Below are 23,027 nucleotides of genomic sequence, written 5' to 3'. Positions count from 1 at the left end.
CATGATAGGTAAGTTTCATGACATATCATTGCAACTAGGTTCAACTAGTCTGTACCTTCGTTTTGAATCTGTTAAATATTTTGAATATATCTTATGAATCTTTGTGATTTTAGATGTTAAATTTGAAGTATTAGTTGTTATTTATAAGTTTGTTGTTAAGTAATTTTTAATGATTTAAATGTTTAGGGATTAAATTGCTAAAGTAATAATAATTTAAGGACTTGATGTGAAATTGTTACAAACTTGGGTTGTAATGGAAGCCATTAACATTCGGGTGGTATGAGTTTTCAATAAAATTGGTTTATTTGTATGATTAGGATATAGGGACTAAATTGAATAAAAATGAAAAGTTGAGGGTAATTTTGTAAAAATATCAAAAAGGACTTAGTTGCTTAAAATGAATTGGTTTTGCTATCTGAATTAATGAATTGAATGAAATTATTAATTTAAATCAAGAACGAGTGGAAAATCAAGGAGAAGAGAAAATTACCAAATAACCCCTATACTTAGTCACTGCTGCAAATTAGTCCGTAAGTTCTTACAATTTAAAATTTAGCATCTATATGATATATTGGATGATATGAAATAGTATAGTAGATATATTTGATTATAAATGTGTAAAATATTTGAGAAATTTTGTTGAAATTCAATACTTGGATCGGATTGAACGCGGGTAGAGTACAATTGAGATATTGTGTGTTATGGGGGATTGGAGTGGAGATTTTTGTGGAGACTATTTTCCTGAATAGGTCGAGGTTCAACATTTTTTGAAAACTCTCTTGTTATACTCTATGTTTTGGTGTGTTTCAGATGGATTAGCCCTTATGAGCATTGGTGTGTTTGGGATGGATTAGCTCTTATGAGCATCTGGTGTGTTTCAGTTAGATTATCGATGTACTCGTATTCGTAAGTCATTCATCGGATTGTAGATCTCAGTAAGGTAACTTTTTTAGTGATTTTTATGGACTCGTCATATGTTTGAGTTTGAATTGAATGTTACAATTCACCAACTGAGATTGTGGATGACAAGAACACATATGATTGATTTTTATGTTTATGCTTTATACTATGCAAATGAAATGGGTAAGAAAATGGAATGAAATGGTAAATTCATAACTGGGATATAATATGATGATATAAAAGGATTGATGAGCTAAAATGTTGTACTTATATATGAGAAATCTACTTATGTTATGAATGAATTTACCTATACAATGGATAAATACACTAAGTCTTGAATTGATAATGTTGTTTAGACTTATGTTAAGCATTTGGAATGGAATGGAAAGAAAGTATTAGTAAGTGGAATGGTTCATAATCTTATGAAAAGGTTAATGATTACATAATATGTCTTATAAAATCCTATTATGTTATGAATGAAAAATATATGTGATGTTGATAGACTTACTCATTTGTGAGTTGATGGTTATATAATTTTATAAATCTTATGACATTGATATAGGTTTTTATTTATCTTATAAAGTTCATTATTGAAACGGATTATTATATTTAAAGTTTATATGAGCTTACTAAGCATTCTGAGCTTACTAAGCATTCATTGCTTACGTAATTATTTTCTTTACTTTACAGATTATCAGAAGCTTAATTGGTTGGAAATTTGTCGGAGATCTATTACACTATCTAAAAGACAAATCGATAGTTTTTGAGTAATTTGGTTACAGTTTATAATGGCATGTATAGGACTATTTGTAATAGTATTATAGTGCGTGTGTTAATGATGTTTTGGTATGTGTAAGCTTTGGAAAGCTATATTGGTTTGGCATACCTTGATACCTTACCAAGTTATGTGATGTTGATTACTTTAAAGTGCTTGTTGAAATGATTCACTTGGCATATTGATGATAGTTTGAAAATGGATTGAAAGTGATTTGGTAAAAGTATACATTATGTAACTTAACTACGTTGGTACATTAATGCCTTGTTAGTTTGTGTCATTGTGACCATATCGTGTTCCATGTTTTGTAATGGAATAGTAATGGTCATATTTGTGGTATGATTTGTTAAAAGTTGAATTAGGTTTGATGATGGAAATGTGATCAAATAAATGCATTTTTAGGTAAGTTTAAATGTTTGCATTTGAGGTGCCTTGACTGGTATTGATTGATTTGGGACCATTAAATTGGTCATTATATATATGTTTTGGTAAGGTTATGATGTTTTGATAATGTGCACTAAAGGTTTTTAGGTGGATGCATGAGTTGATGTTGGAAATGGCTTGATCTTGGGCAAAAATTCATGTCCACGCAGCCTGAGAAACGGGCGCGTGACTCAGCCGTGTGTCCTCTGTAGGTTTTATTGCATGCAAGTTAGGCAATTACACGGCCTAACACAAAGCCTGTCACACGAACATGTGGGGCAATTTCGAATGTTACACGGCCTGAGACACGGGCATGTGTCTCAGTCGTGTGAGGCACACGGTCATGTGACCCCTGTTTTGTAAATTTTGTAACTTTTCCCTAAACTTTCCAAATTGTTTCAAATTTAGTCTCGAATCGTTTCTAAGGAAAATTTAGGGCTCGATTAAGGGACAATATGTACATGAATGATTGTTTTATAATGTGTTTATGATCATGTATGAAATGTATGTTTAAATGTTCTATTTGTACGATAGTACTCCGTAACCCTATTCTGACGACAGGTACGGGTTAGGGGTGTTATATTATAAACTAGAAAAAATATCTCTAGAAATTTTCTAGAATAATCTCTTTAGAGAATCTTCTCTCTACAACTTTCTCTTGAATTTAAGTATGTGTAAATGACCCAATACTCTCTTTATATTGGAAGAGTTTAGAGAGTTCAACTATAATTAAACTTAATCACTTTAATATTAAATCTTATTAAAATAATAGAATATTTATCTTCAAGATAAATATTAAATTAAATTTAATATTAAACTATGAAAATAATTTTATTTTTGGAATAATTCATCTGAAATCAAATTCTCTAGTATAGTCCTAGTAGGAGTGTAACTCTTTCATTACTCAACCACCGATGACCAACCAACGCCAACCATCAGGACGTCACCGTCGCAGCCATTGGCACCATTATGTCCGGTGATGCAAGTGCAACACCCTTATGGCACGCTAAGCCAGTTTGGCTGTTGCCGGTTTGGTTTGGGTCAATGACAACCCGATCGGTCTAGTCTAGCCGCCGGTTGGACCGTTGACTTAGTTTCACATACCGGGCCAGTTTGACCAATTTTTGGGTCTTGGTCTCGATTTTGGACTCTTGGTCCCAATTTATGATCTTAGGTCTAATTTTCAAGTCCAATTACCCATTGGGCCAATTGTCTCACTTGAAAATTAACTTCCAAGATATCATATTAATTTTAATTGATTTGATTAATTTAATTTTACTTGATCAAAATTAATTTTTCAAGAAAATTATTTAATCAAATTCTCTAATTGAACAATTCTCACGCCACCTAATTTAATTCCACATCGAATAAATCAACTCAATTAAATTATTCCCAAAGTTGTAGAATTTTCTTCATTTCAAATGTAGTCCGATCGAGCTTTTGTTGAGCTAGCGGAGGGACCAATCAAACATATACAATTAGGCCCTAGTGATTGCAATTATGTCCTGAAGCATCATTCCGATAAATCGCAATTACTTAATCATGGAGTCAGTTCACAAGAAGTACCACGATTGAAAACTCCTTAATATATACTCTTTACGAAAGCAATTCATCCAACTGCTTTGTCCAATGACCCCGTCATATGAGTGTTACCCTTATATGATATCCTTGATTCTTTCGAGTTAAATTTGGTCACTCAATACAATTCGATTTTATCTCATTGCCACCATTGTGTCTTCCTAATGATTAATATAAACACTGTCAATAAATGACTGTGATAAATTACTCGTTTGAGAACAAGCAAACCGTGGCCACGTTCCATATTTATCAATGCATACAATGCCAATGAGAGGATATCATTAACTCTTTAATTGAGCTATGAAATCCACTGTTGCTAGTAAAGCCATGCTATACATAAGTCATGTACCCAATTTACCAGCTATGAGCTCGATCATCTTTAGAGTATAAGCCTCCATTTATATCAAAGCACATGAGTTGCATACGCATGATCAGTGGTTAACTCAGGATTTATGTAAATGACACTATGAACGTCACAAGTGAATTAATTCGCAAACGGATTCAGAATTAATTCATCTTGGGTCCAGTCTAATGTATCATTTTACAAATGAATACATCCATATCTCTATTCATGGAGTCAACTGCTCCGATAGCTATGACTAGTCATCTCCCCGATTGGAATTGTAGACAGTACAATAATATTTCTCAGTATTTAAATCAAATGCTTACTTTGATTCTTTTACGGGATTACGGACTCATTTAGATTATCTACTAAAGTAAGTTGTCTTTCTCGCAATGTAAACGTTCTTACAATGCCACATATCTTCAGTTTAAACTTAGATTATCAATGAGCTAATATTTGCTTATCACAATGCGTGCAAAATATAAAAGACATAAATACAAAGGACATAATAGTGAAATGTGAAATTAACTATGTTTATTTATTTATCGTTTAAATAAATAGAAAACAGTTACATGTTTACTACAATATGGGCACATTTCCCAACAAGTTCTCTTTACATAGCTAGCTTCATGGCATGTTTCCGTAAAGGGCTATCCTTAAAGAAGAATAGTCTTGACAAACATACTATCCCTTGGACAGAATCTTCATCCTAGGAGTAGAACTCTGATCCATTCCTTGAGATTTGCTTCTCGCGTACAACTCATTTGAAGTCTATCTGGTGGCTCTTAATAACAGACCTTTACTTGCGATCCTCAGGTAATTTCCCTCTTACATCTTCATAATTAGGCCAGTTTTCAGACGACCTATCTTTCTCTAATTCTTGTTGGGTATTCATCTAGCATTGTCAACTTCCATATTAATCTTTACTACTTTCATCATTTTTGGTAGATTCCTCATAATCCTCTTGCCATACTTACGCTTTCTTTTAACTCTTCTTCTTCTTGCGTGGTTTTTTATGCTTGGCGCACTAGTAGTATACCCCGCATTTGAGATCCTAGCGGACTTTTCGTATTCGTTACTTGGCAAACTTTATGGGTTACCGTAGCCGAGCTAGGGTCTTATACTATTCTTGCCCCATTTCTTTTATTCTATTGGACTTACTCCGTGTTTACTATTCTGACAGACTCTATTTGTGTTTATTGTTCTAATGGACTATCTCTATTCTATATTTATTGTCCCAACAGACTACCTCTGTTTTGTGCTTACTGTCCTAGTGGACTACTTTTGTGGATGCCATGGAGTCTTTCATCTGTGGTCTTAAACTGATCCTTCATCCTGGCATACTATCATATAATGCCATGAAGTCTTTCATCCATGGTCTTACTCATTATACTTGACTGTCATAGCATCTTTCCTCTATGGTCTTACACCGTATATCTTATACCTTGTACCATGTTGACATCGCGTCTTTCATTTATGATCTTACACTACATACTCATACTAGATTGCCATAGCGTCTTTCATCTACGGTCTTACATCATATACCGTCGTTACGATGTCGCCTCGAAGGACTAATCAATAGTCGATATTGTCATCGCGGTAAATTCCTTTTCATGGTTCTTATTTCTCGAATTCTCATCCCATTACCTTATTTACACCTCCTAAACTTAATGCTCGAACACCGTAGTGTTCCCTTCGCAAGACCCAAAGCTTCACCCGTGGCTGTATCTAACATGATCATTCCCCATTTCCCTTTCTAACTTCATCTACACCATGGAGGTTTTTCCCATAGTTTTCATGTAAAACATGCAGATATCATTATATTTCATGTTTATGCAACATGGCATACTCAAACAACATAGATTTTAACTACTATGGTTGGAGTCATAGGAACTCACCTGAAGCTTCATCGTTTTCATAGCTTAACCTTCTTGAGTGTTAGAGCTTCCATTCTCTTGGAAGCCAAGCATTTCAACCAAAAACATGGATTATACTCAACATTCTCAACTTAAACCCATTTTTCCAAGAACATGCATAACTTTTAAAATGATTTTGAAGTACATAACTTTCTTTATTTATTCTTACGTACACATAGAGGCTAAGAATCTTACCAGCTTGTTGGTTTCCCTTCTTTTTCATCTCTATCCTCATGAAGTTTACTCCATGCAGAACCTTCTATGGCTATTCCTTCTTCAAGCTACCGGAGAAGGTGAAGAAGAGAAAATGAAATAAAGTCAGGAAGAAAATCATTCCTGGGAATCCATTTCTCAGCTATTTATAGCCATTTTTGCGTGATTACCAACCTTATGAAAATTGTCCATAGCTATTTATTATGCCTCCCACTAAGGAACCGATTGGTCCTATTCTAACCGAACTAGGTTTGGTTGTCAACTATGTGCCATTTAGTTTTCAGCTTTCTTGTTTCTTTTAGTAGAAGCTATTAGCTTACGGTCTTTTTCAATTTCATTCTCTCATTATTTGAAGTTTTTGGGTTAATTGAAAATCGGGTGTTACAAGAATACAGTTCTTTAATAAGCCATTTATCATATTCGATTGTTTGAGACAAGTGTTCTTGGCTTGATAGAACTGTGTTTTTGAGCTTTTTTTTATTCCTATCATATAACCTACAATAAATACTATTGTTAGAGTTAATAATTACTTGTTACCCACGTACTATACACCGGTTAGATTCTATACTATTATTTAAGAATTTGACTGAGTTGGGTTTACCCATAAATCAAATTTCAACTTGGTTGTGAAATGACAAAATGCCATGTTTTTTTTTATAAAATAAGTTATTATATTATAAGTATGTTTCTATCCTTTTACATTTTTATATTAAATCAATAAAAATCCACATATAATAAAGTTTGAACTTAAGCCCATAAACTTTTAAACTTTCAATTTTACCTCTTGAGCTAAAGCTTCAATTTATTCATTCTTACAAAATTTTAATAAATATATTGTATACTATTTTTTTTCACACATATTATGGGTGTGTCATGATCATGTTTGTAGAGTTTGAGTCTTTTAGCCTACAAATTCCTTTTATCTTGAAGCTTGTGTTCTAGAGATGACATTTTAGGAGAGGCTACCACAAAAATTATAATGTTAGTATTCATAAATTGTACATGGATATGAAAAATACCTTATTTTAAAAGTGTTAAAATATGCTTTTAATTCCTATACTTTTTATAGAATTTGAGATTTAGTTTTTGTAATTTAAAAGTTAAAAATTTAATCATCCTACATTTTTAGTTTGAAAATCTTAGCCCAATCATCATTTTTGTTGGTAGTTTCTTTTAAAATTTGTCAACGTAACATATTTATTTTCTATTAAGCATATGTCACATAATATGAAGATAGCTTAATTCATGTGCTAAATTGATAAATTTTGACAAAGAATATTAACAATGGTAATGATTGGAGTGAGATCGGCAAAGTAAAAAGACTTAACTTTTAACTTTTTAAGTATATGGGTTAAATCTCAAATTTTGTTAAATTAAAATGATTGAGAAGAGATTTTAACCAAAAAGAAATATTACAAAAAATTGAAAGCATTGTGAAGGGAAAAAGGTTTCTAGAAAAGAATTAAACAATGGTGGAATACAAACAAAAGGAAAGGATTAAAAGTACTTTTAAATTAAGGTCTTCGGGTTGCGCGTTGCCAAGTGTCGTTTAAGTGGGCCCCAATATAGTGAGAATTCAAAGCTACAATTTTTAGAGCCTTACAGCCGTCTCATCCTCCCACGCACTATTTTTATATTTATCTTTTTCAAAAATTTAGAGGAAAATTAGATTACGGTGCTTACCATATGAGTGATATTTTATTTAATAAAATTTAAATATTGAAGTAGGTAAATTCTTATTGTATGTGTATTTCGTTAGTTTTTATATAAAAATATACAAAAATTATAATAATATTTGTTCTTTTATTAATTTAACCAAACTTTTAAATACTAATATATTTCATTGAAGTACGAGATAAAAAATAAATAAATATTAATTTTATTTTTAATATTTATATATTTTTATTAATTTTATCTTTATTTTTAGTTAAATTTGGCTCTCAACATTTTAAAAAAATTAAATTTAATTAATTTTTTAAAAAAGATTTGAAATTATGTTTGTTTGATGAGAATACTAATTAAAATGTTAAAAATTTAAATACGATAGCCTCCATGATAATGGATGTATACTCAATGCTAATATTTTTGAAATTTTATGAACTTTTTATATTTTATATTTTATTTTTTTTATAATTTTTAAATTATTATTTGTTGAAGTGATATATAAAATAAATGATGTTATATTAAGATGATGTGTACATAAATTATAATTCAAGTTGTCATGTTAACAACATTAAAAATTAATATTTTGATCATAATTTTTATTAAAAAAGAGAGATTTGATTTTTTTTAAGGTTAAAATATCAAATTTAGAAGAAAAAAAAACCAAATTGATAGAAAAAATGTAAACGCTAAGTTTATTGTTTTGTTTAGATAAAAATATAAGAAGCAATTAAAATAAAAAAGAAAATAATAATAATGTTAAAAAGGTGGAGAGAGTTAGAAATACAGGTGTCCACTACATCTTTATGACAAACACGGGACCTTACCTACCTTATCTAAGATAGCTTGGAAACGCTGGCCTGGACTTCGATTTTTCTTATTTTAACAAAAGCGAACCCAATGTGTCGAACCAAAAGGTTATATGCGTGACAGATGACGGTCTTGACCAATTAAATATAAGTCAAGACGTCGCCAGCATGATAGTTAATGGACCCGAGGAACAGTGGGAGTTTGGCTCATTGACGATACTTTTGGAGTGAATCGTAAGTTCGGGGGGGGGGGGTTGAATTGCTATCTTAGGATAAAGAATATGGTTCCATGCAATTTAAGCTTTGAAAGGACTGATTTAATCTTTTATAAGCAAACGAGAAGCGAGAAAAGAAGACAAGTGATGAAGTAGGAAGGAAATGGATTTGGACGACAACGCCAGGAATCTTGTTCAAGCTTTGACAAATGGTGATGCCGAGAAGATTTCAACATCTAGATTTTCTTCTCTTTTGGCTTCTAAAGATCGTGATTATCTTCTGTCCTCAACTGCTCAAGATGACCAGGTTAGTTTTCCTTTCATGGAAGGAAATAAAGAACATATCTAGCATCTTCTTCTTCTTCTTCTTCAGTATCTATTATTAATTTTTAGCTGTAAACTTTAAGTTGTGGTCAGACATGAAAGCACGCAGCCACCTTTAGGTCTAACTCACTTATGGCTTCACGGTAATTTGTACTCTTTCATCATCATAGATCCATTTCTTTTCTATCTTCTTCTTTATCCAAGACTTCTTTCTGAAATTACATAAACCTTCCAGAATATCTTTTCTAGAACTATATATATATATATATATCATTATTTGGTATTATTCTCAAAATATTTAACTTTATTTATTAGCAACATATTTCAGGAACTTCTATAGGGTTTTAAAATGGAAAGTCCACCTGCTAATACTTTGTTATATATGTATTATAAGGTCCAGCAAACTAGAACTTGGTTATGGTATAATCATCTGGGTATATTATAGCACCAAACAAAGAATGAAGAAATATATGGGATGTTGTTTGGTAGAACATGTTTAATTGAGTAGATCTTATGTTATTTCGCTAGTGGTGGTTGTTAAACTCGACAATGATTTGATTTAGTTTTGAAGGGAATACTTTTTTAGGGGTCTTTTATGTATTTATGACAATTAGGTGATGATCACATTAAATAATTAGATGAAACTGAGAAATGGATCATTGTAAGTTCATAAGCGAACAATCTAAGTCGGTTACATGTCTTGTCGGTAATTCAAACATGTTGGAACACCATTGGTGGTGAAGAGATCTTGTTGTTTTGATGTTCTTGTGGGGGGTTATGAATTTTGCTTGTCGGGAAGGGAATTAGAACGGATTCTTAGCATGAATGTGGGATGCATTCGTGATAATGTTCAATATATCGATATATGATATATCGGCAAAAACTATCGGAAATATGTCGGTGATCGTCCTTTTAAATTTCTAAGATACTTCTTGTCGCGACAAAAACATGCCAAACATGCCTGTCCTCGTCGAATATAGGTTCCCCCCACAGCGGTTGTGCTGCGAACATGTGACATTATTGTTCTTCGCTTTAGCCTAACAACAAAGCTAGCTATTGCCATTACACACATGGCGTATTATCCTTACAACATTTGAAAGCTGGTGGCACGTCGCTTTCACAATTTACTTATGGTTGGGGCTTGTTTTTTTTGTGGAATAGATTGGTATACGTATTTCCTTACTGAAAATGTATGTAGGAGTGTCCTTTGTGGTGGCTTGCGACGAAAAGGGTATTTGAGGAATAAGCTTGACTTTTCATTAGTAATTGAATGGTTCCATTTGACCTTTAACCATTACTGGTTATAGCAGGTGAAAATTTCGGATCTTGAGGGCAAGGTGATTGGACTTTACTTCTCAGCTAACTGGTATCCACCATGTAGAAACTTCAATAAAGTATTGATTGGCGTGTATGAGCAGCTGAAGAGCAATGGGTCTAATTTTGAGATTGTATTTGTGTCATCTGATGAAGATTTGAGTGCCTTCAACAGTTACCGAGAAAGCATGCCATGGCTTTCAATTCCATTTTCTGATTTGGAGACAAAGAAAGCCTTGAATCGAAAATTTGAAGTTGAAGGCATTCCTTACTTAATCATTTTGCAGCCTGATGGTTCAACTTTACATGACGGCGTAGAACTAATTTACAGATATGGTATTGAAGCCTTCCCATTTACTGAAGAAAAATTGGAAGAACTGCGAAGGGAAGAGAGGATGAAGCATGAGAGTCAGACCTTGACCAATTTATTAACAAACCCTGGAAGAGACTATCTTTTGGATCAAACCATGACTAGAAAGGTCAGTGCTTATACCTAATTTCCATATTATAAATATGCTTTGTTACCCATCGACTATAGTGAATAATATATACATCCTCGTGGCATTGATATCCATCTATGGTAATGAAGAAAGCTCTCTTTAATTCTTTATAGCCTAAGTTGATACAAACATGTATTGAGCATTTAGAAATTGACAAGAGTATTATTTCAGGTTTGCTACTTGAGTAGCCCCGCTTGTAGATCATTTTGTCCTTTTACCCTTACATTTGCAAGGTATCCGCACCCAACAGTTGGATTCCCATTCACATCTGAGGCAAGGGCAAGACTGTGTTAATCACCAGCATAATGAGCCCTCACTTGTGTGGCCGAGATGGATGCATGTTTTGAGATCAATCTATGTATGTTGAGGCTTGATTCAAGCTTATGTATTTGTTTTGCAGGTGCCAGTTGATTCGCTGATAGGTAAGACAATTGGGCTTTACTTCTCAGCACAATGGTGCTTTCCATGTGCTAAGTTCACTCCCAAACTGATATCCATCTACCAGAAAATCAAGCAAAGTTTGGAAGGAAAAGGTGGTGGTGTTGAAGATTTCGAAATAGTTTTTGTGTCGAATGATCGAGACCAAAGTAGCTTTGACTCCTACTACGGTACCATGCCATGGCTAGCGTTGCCTTTTGGAGACCCAATTATTAGAACCCTTGCAAAGTACTTCGACGTGCAAGGCATTCCATGTTTGATAATCATAGGTCCCGACGGAAAAACAGTTACCAAGCAAGGTAGAAATCTCATAAATTTGTACCAGGAAAATGCATACCCTTTCACTGATGCAAAACTGGAGTCGCTGGAGAAAGAAATGGAGGAAGAAGCCAAGAGATTACCCAGATCTAATTATCATGCAGGTCACCGCCATGAGCTTACTTTGGTATCGGAAGGGAATGGAGGGGGGCCGTTTATATGCTGCGATTGTGATGAGCAAGGGTCTGGTTGGGCTTACCAGTGTCTGGGGTGTGGCTACGAGGTGCACCCAAGATGCATGAGAGCTGTCGACCCTGCAACTGCTGCCTCAGTTACAACACACTGATCTTTCATATATGCTAAAAAGTTGCTAATTCAGCTTTCATATATGTTATTGTAGCTAATGCCCATGAATATCACATTTGAGAGTAACATCATAATCCTTTATAACTGATCAATAATTATATTGTCGACTCAGTTTGCAGGTATATTCGTTTTTTTTTTTGGAAAATGAAAAATATGAAATGGTAAAACATAAAAAAACTTAATGAATTAACCTCATTCATACCATATAAATAAAAAAATATTTTCAAAAATTAAAATTGGAAACAAAAGGAAATTAATTGCTGTAGAATTTGGGCTACAAAGCGGCCACTCATATGGCAATGGCCCATAGACATCAAATTGCAAAAGGCTCCACATGATAATAAAACTAAAATTTGTACACGTTATTGTTTGGGGGGGGGGGGGGCTGGCTGGCGTGGCAGCTTCATTTTGTACTGGTAGGTATAAGACATGTGAAACTTCTTTGAAGTTTCCATATTTCTGGATTTTTTTTTAAGATATATATAGGTTGGCTTTTCGTTTTTCATATCTGCAAACGACCAATTTTTTTCTTGTTACTTAGCACACGGAAATGATCAAAATAAAATCTCATTCTTTTTCATAAAATCACAATTATATTAAGATTTATATTTAATATGAAATATAAAAATTTTAATCAAATTAATTTTATAAGTTAGCCCACATCAACTCAATTGAAAAATATTAAATATAATTTATTTAAAAAACAATAAACATCATTATAATTATATTTTTATCATTTAAAATTTTTATATAATTTTTAAAAAATAAAACAACTAAAATATTATAAAGCTATTAACATCAACTAATAATATATGAACTTATTGCATCACATATGCATTTAATATATGGGAAATTATTATATTATATTGAATTTAATTCACTCAAAATATGCGTAAAAGTGATTTATAAAGTTATGATGTGTTTTTCTAATTATTTTTTTATTTTTTAATATAATTTAAATTATCGATATATATCTTTATTTATTTTAATATTATAATTATAATTTTTTAAATTTCACAAAATTAATTTAATTTAACTAGTAACAACAAATTTAGTAAAAAAATATAACTAGTATATATATAGGTTTTTAATTCTTAACTCATTAATCTATATTTACTTCTCTAACCCATCACCTAAATTAGTACTTAACTATAGTTAATTGAGTAATTATATTATGTATTAATATTTTGGAGTTGAAAATAACAGAAGTTGAAATTAGAAACGAAAGGGAATATGCTACGATGCTAACCTCATCTTTATAGCCACGTTGCATGATATTAAAAAAAAAAAAAGGGGGGGAAATCAAGTTCTCCATCAATACAATTAGTATGAATATGACAAGTCAAGTAAGACATGAATTTTATCAAAATCACATTGAATCATTTATTTCTTTTATCATCCTACATATAACTATTTATAATTTATTTCTTTTATCATCCTACATATAATTATTTAAAATTTTTTGTAACTATAATAAACTCACGCCCATCCAATCGAATTAAGTAAAAAATGGATAAATGTAATAAAAATTTTAAATAAATTTGAAAATAATAAAATTATTGAATCTTAATTTTAAGACGTTTTCAATCTCATAAATGATTTGTCAGTTAGTGCTTAATTTCTCCATTTATTTTCACACCTCTAATAGTTTACTTGCTCAAATAGAACTGTCCAACTCAAACTAGAGATATCTTGTCATTTTGGGTAAATTTCTTTCATTCGCACTTTCCAAAACATAATCGAGGTAAGAATCGAGTGTTTCAAACCTTTGCAAATTTAGATTCCATCACTAGCCATTCAAAAACACGGTCGCTTGTTTGGATCTGAAACAATGTTTTCTAGTTTTTTTTCTTCTTTTGATCTGCTCAACTATTTTATCAGTGTAGACAATACTGATATATGTTTCTGATTCGTTTTCTTCTTAATGTTTATAAAATTTTAATCAGCTTTGAACTTGAAGATGGGTGCTGAAAAGAATTTCATTGACATGGAGGAGGGAACTCTGGAGATCGGAATGGGTAACTTATTCATTTTACATTCAAAGCCTAAAATCTGAATTCTGACCATTGCCTAATTTCGAGATTTTTTTTTTAATCTATCATCAATAAATTTCATGATGTTGGAGTCGTTTTGTTTTTAATCTTTTAGTTGACTGGTTATGTAATATGTTTAAATTCATGACATATGTTCGTAATCGTTCTGTGGATTAAAACATACTTTAAGTTAAGATGGATATTTTAGTTCTTTAATTTTTTTAATTAAACAACTACTTTGTGTTTTTATGGTTAATATGATCTAAGGCTAGTGGGATGCTATGATGAGAATTTATTGTTATTCAATTGGTGTGAAGATTATCTAGAAGATTAAATCGGGGGTTTATGGTTTGCAGAGTATAGAACCGTGTCCGGTGTTGCTGGACCATTGGTTATTCTTGACAAAGTTAAGGTAGGTTTGCTCTTTTATCCTTGATGGTTTTACATTCAGTGTTAATGGGTAGTTGTTTGATTGTAAAATGCGAATAATTTTGATATGTTTCAGGGTCCAAAGTATCAGGAGATTGTCAATATTCGTTTAGGTGATGGAACAACTCGACGAGGTCAGGTCTTGGAAGTTGATGGAGAGAAAGCAGTTGTGCAGGTAATTTTCCTAGCATTGAAACCTAGAATTCTTTGCACATAGGAGATGATTCTTGGCATATTTTATTTAATGATAATCCCAATATTTGATTATTGTTACTTGTCTTAAGTCCATATTAATGGATCAGGAAATGTGGAGGGGAACAACATAGTGATAGAAAAGATGTATTTACCATTTACTAAATCCAATAATATCATTTCTGTGAGATATGAACTCCTGAGAGCATTTGGCAACAATTGGTTCTGGACTGACTTTATAAGTCTGTACTGTGGCATCTTATTCTTTTCCCCTTTCTCCTTTAACAGGTTTTTGAAGGAACATCTGGAATTGACAACAAATACACAACTGTGCAATTTACAGGAGAGGTAATAAGTCTGCTTTTCTTTGGTGCTATAGGTTTTATTTTACCGTGGCTTGTAAAACTAGGATGGCACATAGAATGGTTACCGTTATAGAATCTTTTGAAAGTTAGTGTATTGGAATATTTGTTTTCACCTTGTTCTGTTTGATGCAAAGTATATGTGCTTGTAGCTGTCTCATAACAATTTTATCGTTAAATATGAATGATGCTGAGCTTTCTAAAGTAGGGAAATTCTCTGAACACACAGTTGCATCTTCAATCATCTTTGTCTGTGATTTTAAACTTTTAACAAAAGGGAGGTCAGTTTAGTTATCTTTTATGACTGTTGATTGTTGAGCCACTTGTAATGTATGTTTTGTAGGTTTTGAAAACTCCTGTGTCTTTAGATATGCTAGGGCGCATATTTAATGGCTCTGGAAAACCCATTGATAATGGACCTCCTATTTTGCCCGAGGCATACCTAGATATTTCTGGTAATGTGTTCGGCAAACTGTCTATTCTAGTCATTTATAGGTGAGAAAGTTTATTTTACCAGTTCTACTTTATGTCCTTTTCCTTTCTCAGGGAGTTCCATCAATCCTAGTGAGAGAACTTACCCTGAAGAGATGATTCAGACAGGCATATCAACAATTGATGTGATGAACTCAATTGCTCGTGGACAGAAGATTCCTCTTTTTTCTGCTGCTGGTCTTCCTCATAATGAGATAGCTGCTCAAATTTGTCGTCAAGCAGGTCTCGTAAAGCGATTGGAAAAGTCTGATAATCTCCTTGATGTATGTCTACATTGCAGCTTACTGTGGTAGTAATAAAGTTTTCCTTGATTGTGTGCTTGATGTTCTGTTATGCGCCTTGGCGTAAGATCTAGTCACAGGTCTAGACGAGAAAGTATCCTTGCTTCGACCTATGGTTACTCAAAGGCAGATTCGTCTTTGACTGAACCCCCTTCCCAAACTAACGTTTGTGATAAAAAATAAAACCCCCCTTTTATTTCATATTGGCAGCCTTTTTATAGGCTGTTAATTACAAAGGAAAATCCTAATCTAATTCCTAATTTAAAGTCCTAATAGAATTCCTAATTTAAAGTTTATAAGGAAATAAAAAACCTAGTAAAACTAAAACTCCCAAAGAAATTAAATAAATGTAGAATTCTAATTCCTATTCCTCCGTTGATATTGTTTTCCAATGAAAACATCTATATCATTACTTCCCCTCTCGGAGTTGAGCTTGTCCTCAAGCTCAAATTCAGGATAAGCTGCTCGAAAATTATCAATTGGTTCCCAAGTGGCATCTTCTTGAGGGCATCCTGCCCATTGCACTAATAGTTCCCGCCGACCCCGATTAAGCCTGGTATTAATAATAGCTTGTGGAGTAGGCAAGGCCTTGCCATCATATACTAAGGGCAAGTCTCCGACCGCATCTGGTTGAGGTCCCTTGTATTCTTTGAGGAAAGAAACATGAAATACATCATGTATTCTGCTGCCTGTAGGTAATTCAAGCTGATAGGCCACTGATCCTATTTTGTTCAAGACTTTAAAAGGACCAAAATATTTTGGCAATAACTTGTGATGCTTCTGTTTAGTTATCGTCAATTGTCGATACTGTTGAAGCCGTAACCAAACCCAATCCCCGACTTTAAAATTCAACTCTCTGTGCCCCAAATCATAAGTGGCTTTCATTCGTTGCTGAGCTTGCAAGAGTCTATCCCGTGCATTGTGTAAAAGTGCATCCCTATCTTGTAGAGCCTTATCCACAGCTTCAATCCTTGTAGAACCAGCTGTATAGGAGAGAAGTCGAGGTGGATCCCTACCGTATACTAATTGGAAGCAAGAGTGGCCTTTAGGGCAGTGTGATATGAGGTGTTGTAGCAATACTCAGCCCATGGAACCCAATCGACCCACTGTCGTGGATGATCACTAGAGAGGCATCGTAGGTACATTTCTATTGTTCGGTTAACTACCTCTGTCTGACCATCAGATTGGGGATGGCATGCTGAGGAAAAAGCGAGCTTAGAACCACTTTGACGAAATAATTCCTTCCAAAACAGGCTGAGGAAAACTTTATCACGGTCTGAAACTATGGATTCAGGCAAGCCATGAAGTCGGAATACCTCTGCAAAAAAGACGGTAGCAACAGATATAGCAGTAAATGGATGGGACAAAGGTAAAAAATGAGCGTCCTTCGACAGTCTGTCCACAACCACCATAAGTACCGATTTCCCTTTTACTTTGGGTAGACCCTCCACGAAATCCATAGAAATATCAGCCCAAACATGTTGTGGTATTGGAAGAGGTTGAAGTAAACTTGCGGGCTGTAAATTTTGCCATTTGTGGCGTTGGCATACTAAACAATGTTGCCCAAATTCTGAGGTTGCAAGCTTCATTCCTTTCCAAAAAAAATCTTGGCGAAGACGATGCAATGTTTTCAATTCCCCTTCATGTGCCATAGCATGTATAGAGGAGATAAGAGTGGGAATAATTGGTGAGGTAGGTAAAAGGTACAACCTCCCTTTGAAGAAAATCAACCCATCTTGTGCAACCCAATCGGGCCCCAACTCTCCTTGTAGAATTCTTTGCTGGAGTTGTGATAATTCTGGGGAAGCTTCTATTTCTCGTCTGATGGCTTTAAGAATTTCAACTTGAGGGAATGAAACAGTCATGAGCTGTGGTAAGTCTTCGTCTTTTCTAGATAAAGCATCTGCAGCCCTGTTCAACTTCCCTGCTTTATATTCCACTCGGAAATCAAACCCCATTAGCTTGCTGATCCAATGTTGTGGAGATGTCGTAAGTCGTTGGTCTAACAAATACTTAAGACTGAAGTGATCAGTACGGATGAGGAAATGGCTTCCCCAAAGATAGGGTCGCCAATGAGTCACTGCCTTTGCCAAACCAATTAATTCACGTTCGTAGGCAGCCAACTTAAGGTGTCGATCTGCAATCTTGCAACTGAAAAAGGCAATAGGGTGTCCCTTTTGCTGTAGTACAGCTCCAAACCCGCTGTCCGAAGTATCACATTCAACCACAAATTCCTCCGCAAAGTTGGGTAATTGCAAAACTGGGGCCGCTGAAAGAGAAGTTTTTAATTGGGTGAAAGCAACATCAGCTTCCTTAGTCCAGTTGAAGGCATTTTTCTTTAGAAGAGATGTTAAGGGTGCAGCCACTTGTCCATAATTCTTGATGAATTTTCTGTAATATCTTGCCAACCCAAGAAAGCCTCGTAGAGCCTTGGTAGTTTTAGGAGTTGGCCAATCGGTGACATCTTTAATTTTAGTGTGATCAACCTCGACCCCTTCACCATGGATGACATGACCGAGGTAGGTTACCTAAGACTCTCTAAAGAAACACTTGGATTTCTTTAAGAACAACATATTATCCCGCAAGAGTTCAAAAACTAATCTTACATGATGCATATGTTCAGTCCATGTTTTGCTATAAATTAATATGTCATCAAAGAAGACTAAAACAAACTTACGCAAGTAAGGGCGAAAAATGTCATTCATCAAACTCTGAAATGTGGAAGGGGCATTGGTAAGCCCGAATGGCATGACAAGAAACTCAAAGTGTCCATGGTGGGTTCGGAAGGCTGTCTTTTCCACATCAATAGTTGCCATTCTAATTTGAAAATATCCCGATCGTAAATCCAATTTTGTAAAATATTTTGCCCCATGAAGTTCGTCCAACAATTCATCCACGACAGGAATCGGATATTTGTCTTTAACAGTGCAAGCATTAAGCTCTCGATAATCGATGCAAAAACGCCATGACCTGTCATGCTTCTTTACTAATAGTACTGGAGAAGAGAATGGTGATCTACTGGGTCGAATGATTCCTTGTTGTAACATTTGGTCACACTGCTTCTCAATCTCATCCTTTTGAAAATGTGGATATTGATAAGGCTTGACTACAATTGGTCCCGTTCCTGGTTTGAGAGTTATACGATGGTTACATTTGCGGTTAGGAGGTAACCCAGACGGTTCTTGGAATAAATGCGCAAATTCTACCAGTAGCTTATCTAATACTATATTAGGTTACTCAAAGGCAGATTCGTCTTTGACTGAACCCCCTTCCCAAACTAACGTTTGTGATAAAAAATAAAACCCCCCTTTTATTTCATATTGGCAGCCTTTTTATAGGCTGTTAATTACAAAGGAAAATCCTAATCTAATTCCTAATTTAAAGTCCTAATAGAATTCCTAATTTAAAGTTTATAAGGAAATAAAAAACCTAGTAAAACTAAAACTCCCAAAGAAATTAAATAAATGTAGAATTCTAATTCCTATTCCTCCGTTGATATTGTTTTCCAATGAAAACATCTATATCATGTTCATGGTTTATTTTGTGGATGTCAATGATTTTTGTTTTTGTCACTTAAGTGAGCTGATACACATTCTTTTTGGAAGCTAGATGCCTGTTTATTTCTATTATTCCACTTTCAGATTTTTTATTGTCCTGTTCTGTGGATTGACTTTTAGGATCAGGAAGAAGATAATTTTGCCATTGTGTTTGCTGCCATGGGGGTGAACATGGAGACAGCTCAATTTTTTAAGAGAGATTTTGAGGAAAATGGATCTATGGAGAGAGTGACGCTTTTCTTGAACCTGGTACCTTCCACTAATTAATCTCATTCTCCCTGCATTTTTCTTTTCCTGCAAGTAATTCAAGTTAAGTATATTCATTTCATTTTGAGTTTTTTTCCCCATTGAAGATGACTTTCTCTATGAGTATTGATTTCAAGAAATTAGTCCCTTTCCTCTTCTTTTTTTTAAAGAAATTATAACTGGTCTATTTAATGTGTTTTACAGGCCAATGACCCCACTATTGAACGAATTATTACACCTCGAATTGCCCTCACAACTGCAGAGTATTTGGCTTATGAATGTGGGAAGCATGTTCTGGTTATATTGACAGATATGAGTTCTTATGCAGATGCTCTTCGTGAGGTAAATATGCTTTATAGCTGTTATTGGAGGATATATATGTGGTACACAATTTCTTTGTCAAATTACTGCTGTACTGACAAATAGCATTATGTTGGTGCTTTTTGAACATCTCTCTATTTTTAACTCAAAATTAGAAGGCAAACTGTTATTTCTTAAGACCTTTTTGGAGCTAGAAATGACTTGAGAAAGTGAATGTAATCCATTTTACAGGGACTTTTGACTTAAATCTGACAAACTGCTGAAATGATGCTCTGTTAGAATGTCAAGTAAGCAAATGCTAGATTCATATCATTCATCATGTTTTGTGTGTGCCTATAGGTATCTGCTGCTCGTGAAGAAGTCCCTGGAAGGCGTGGGTATCCTGGTTACATGTATACTGATCTGGCAACAATTTATGAACGTGCAGGGCGTATAGAAGGAAGAAAAGGTTCCATCACCCAAATTCCCATTTTGACCATGCCTAATGATGGTAAGATGCACCTTCAGCTCAATATAGCATTCGTTTAAGTTTGAAAATTGGCTATCTGATATTATATTCGGTTGATTATCATGTGTGAACCAGATATAACACATCCTACACCAGATCTTACTGGTTATATTACTGAAGGGCAGATCTACATTGATAGACAACTTCACAATCGACAGGTAACTGAAACAATATTCATTATTGTTTTAATCATGGGCGTAGCTTTAGAATCTATTGATACACACAATAGTGATTTAGATATTGTCAATGATGTTTAATTGACATGAAGTTGAGTATTTAATGGAGTTTTAAGTTTCCAAATAGATTTAATTTCGATAGGAGATGCCTGTGCTCAAGTTTGAACAATATGCCTAATTTTTTATTTTCTGAACAGATATACCCACCAATTAATGTACTCCCTTCACTCTCTCGATTAATGAAGGTATGGCTATTACTTATTTTCATTTCATCAATTCATCTTGTACGGGAAAACCTACCTCCTTATTTATGAGTCGACGCATAAGTTAAGAGTTTGTGCTAAGCTTTTCCTTCTGTTATATATGTTTCAGAGTGCTATTGGTGAGGGGATGACTCGTAGAGATCATGCTGATGTGTCCAACCAGGTATGATTGAGAAGTTCTAAAATGAAATAGGGGTCCCTCTAGCTTAAGTATTATTATTATTATTCATACTGAAACCCTCCGAACCTTGATTTCAGCTCTATGCAAATTATGCTATCGGAAAAGATGTTCAAGCAATGAAAGCTGTGGTTGGAGAGGAAGCACTTTCTTCTGAGGATCTGGTTTGCATCTCTCTATCTCTCGGTTTTGCATGCACGGGAAAGCTACTTCAAAGATAAAGCTCTATGTTAATAATTGCATTTTGATTTTCTGTATTGTTATCAATGACACAGCTTTATCTGGAGTTCCTAGACAAATTTGAGAGAAAATTCGTGACTCAAGGTGCTTATGATACTCGCAACATCTTCCAGTCTCTTGATCTAGCATGGACTTTGCTTCGTATCTTCCCTCGTGAACTTCTCCATCGTATACCTGCAAAGACACTTGACCAGTACTACAGTCGCGAATCGTGAAAGCAACAAGCTGAGCTGGTAAAGCATTTGCATTTGCTGCATGGCCTTAACCCAGTAATCCGTCTTGGTGAATGGCTTCATTGCGGTGTGCTACATTTGTTTCATTTCCTTTTCAGATACAGTTCCAATCAAGTTCATGCTCTGTGATTATAATTTATTTTAGCTGTTGAGTATTCTTTGTTTTGAGAACCCAACCCATAAGCTTTTTCGAGAACATTATTTTCAGCTTGTTATTCTCATTCAAACCTGTTGTTAAGACTTGGATTGCCAAGGAAAAGACTGGTTCTGTTTTAAGTTAAGATCTGGCAATGTTGGATGCAATTAGAGGTGTTTATGGGTTGTGTCAAGGGTTTAAGTGTGATATTAACATAATTCATAGTTGTTCAAGTCTATCTCAGCTCAAAATATGGGTTTAAATTTTTTAAGCTCGCTGATATTTATAAATAGCTAATTCAATCCAAGCTCATTTTAGGTTTGCAAATATTATTTTTTAAATATTTTTGAATAATATTGGTATTATTTTGAATTTAATTTTTTTTAATTTTTAAAATGCTATATAGAGGTATCTTAGTTTTACATGGTAATATTATATACTATTATGGATTTATTTGGTGTCATAAATTATATAAAAATAATATAATATAGTATATTTAAACTTAGAAAACAAATCGGGTTGGGTTTGGGCTTTGAATATGTAAGCCCGTATCTAGTTTATATTTTAAGTGGGTCTAAATTTTTTGTTTAATATATTTTCTTTGTCTTTCAAATTTTGGTTAGACTTTTAGATTTTAGTGGTTGACTTGACTTATAAACAAATCTAAATATATCAATGTTGAAGTTGGTGATTTGTAAAATTAAGTCTAAATTAAAATTTTAATTATATAATTACATCAAATCAAACTTTTAGTATTATATCAAATTTTAAATTTATATGATTGCACTTGATATTATGTATTTAAGTTCTATAGCTTTTTTTCTTCATATTTTTGGTAATAAGAACTTCAATGCTAGAAAAAATCATGTTACAGAATAGAAATGAGCTCGTGAGGGAACTGCAAGAATTCTGTTTAGAGGGCACATGCTCCTCTTAGTATTCTTTGCTACCCGACGGGGACCTCGAAACAAAAACGACTAGCGTAAGAGAAAATGACATTACAACGTTCTGTTAGCTAATGAGAGATATCATCTCGAATAGCAACACATTCCCACAAAGGTTGGCATTTTCCTTTTAAACAGTTGATAACAGTTTGGTTATCGGATTCAAGGATAATGCTCCGCCATTGTTGAGTTTTTGCCAACATTGATCCTAACCGAATAGCAAGAGCCTCGGGCACAAGAGATCTAACAAAGATCAAGGCATTTGCACCTGTAATGAATAAACCATCGCTAACACGGGCAACTGCAGCCAAACTAGCATTTTTGCTTCGCTGATCAATGGCAGCATAAACGTTTATTTTAATAACACCATGCAGAGATGAGCGAAAGCCCAATATTTACTTC

At 33.8% G+C, this 23,027-nt stretch overlaps 2 protein-coding genes across 5 annotated transcripts; both read left to right on the top strand.

Moving 5' to 3' along the window:
* Positions 1–8,677: 8,677 nt before the first annotated feature.
* On the top strand, positions 8,678–12,156 carry LOC107916523 (probable nucleoredoxin 2). Of its 4 annotated transcripts, none has more exons than XM_016845780.2 (4): positions 8,678–9,141; positions 10,469–10,951; positions 11,144–11,245; positions 11,373–12,156. In XM_016845780.2, exons 1-4 carry the CDS (start codon positions 8,998–9,000, stop codon positions 12,012–12,014), a joined length of 1,371 nt encoding a protein of 456 aa, XP_016701269.1. In that variant the 5' UTR covers positions 8,678–8,997; the 3' UTR covers positions 12,015–12,156. The 4 variants fall into 4 exon arrangements, with proteins under 4 accessions (XP_016701269.1, XP_016701271.1, XP_016701270.1 ...); XM_016845779.2 differs by having other exon boundaries at positions 8,718–9,141; positions 10,466–10,951; XM_016845782.2 differs by lacking the exon at positions 11,144–11,245.
* Positions 12,157–13,633: 1,477 nt separating this feature from the next.
* Positions 13,634–21,826, top strand: LOC107917984 (V-type proton ATPase subunit B2). Its single transcript, XM_016847448.2, has 15 exons — positions 13,634–13,778; positions 13,981–14,052; positions 14,424–14,479; positions 14,573–14,671; positions 14,977–15,036; positions 15,394–15,505; positions 15,597–15,805; positions 19,501–19,629; positions 19,831–19,968; positions 20,287–20,437; positions 20,531–20,613; positions 20,829–20,876; positions 21,004–21,057; positions 21,153–21,236; positions 21,348–21,826. Exons 2-15 carry the CDS (start codon positions 13,995–13,997, stop codon positions 21,525–21,527), a joined length of 1,461 nt encoding a protein of 486 aa, XP_016702937.2. The 5' UTR covers positions 13,634–13,778; positions 13,981–13,994; the 3' UTR covers positions 21,528–21,826.
* Positions 21,827–23,027: the final 1,201 nt, after the last annotated feature.

The sequence above is a fragment of the Gossypium hirsutum genome, chromosome A01 (genome assembly GCF_007990345.1).
Source record: "Gossypium hirsutum isolate 1008001.06 chromosome A01, Gossypium_hirsutum_v2.1, whole genome shotgun sequence".
Classification (NCBI taxonomy): Eukaryota; Viridiplantae; Streptophyta; class Magnoliopsida; order Malvales; family Malvaceae; genus Gossypium; species Gossypium hirsutum.
The sequence above is the reverse complement of the archived record's forward strand: the minus strand, read 5'-3'. Positions and strand labels throughout refer to the sequence as shown.

What these genes read in the sequence shown, in the direction of transcription:
- LOC107916523 (XM_016845779.2), top strand. Translation starts at nt 8,998, where the DNA reads ATGGATTTGGACGACAACGCCAGGAATCTTGTTCAAGCTTTGACAAAT. An exon ending in CAACTGCTCAAGATGACCAG is followed by an intron (nt 9,142 to 10,465) that starts GTTAGTTTTCCT and finishes TACTGGTTATAG; the next exon opens with CAGGTGAAAATTTCGGATCT. An exon ending in ATCAAACCATGACTAGAAAG is followed by an intron (nt 10,952 to 11,143) that starts GTCAGTGCTTAT and finishes GTATTATTTCAG; the next exon opens with GTTTGCTACTTGAGTAGCCC.
- LOC107917984 (XM_016847448.2), top strand. Translation starts at nt 13,995, where the DNA reads ATGGGTGCTGAAAAGAATTTCATTGACATGGAGGAGGGAACTCTGGAG. An exon ending in TTATTCTTGACAAAGTTAAG is followed by an intron (nt 14,480 to 14,572) that starts GTAGGTTTGCTC and finishes GATATGTTTCAG; the next exon opens with GGTCCAAAGTATCAGGAGAT. An exon ending in GAGAGAAAGCAGTTGTGCAG is followed by an intron (nt 14,672 to 14,976) that starts GTAATTTTCCTA and finishes CTCCTTTAACAG; the next exon opens with GTTTTTGAAGGAACATCTGG.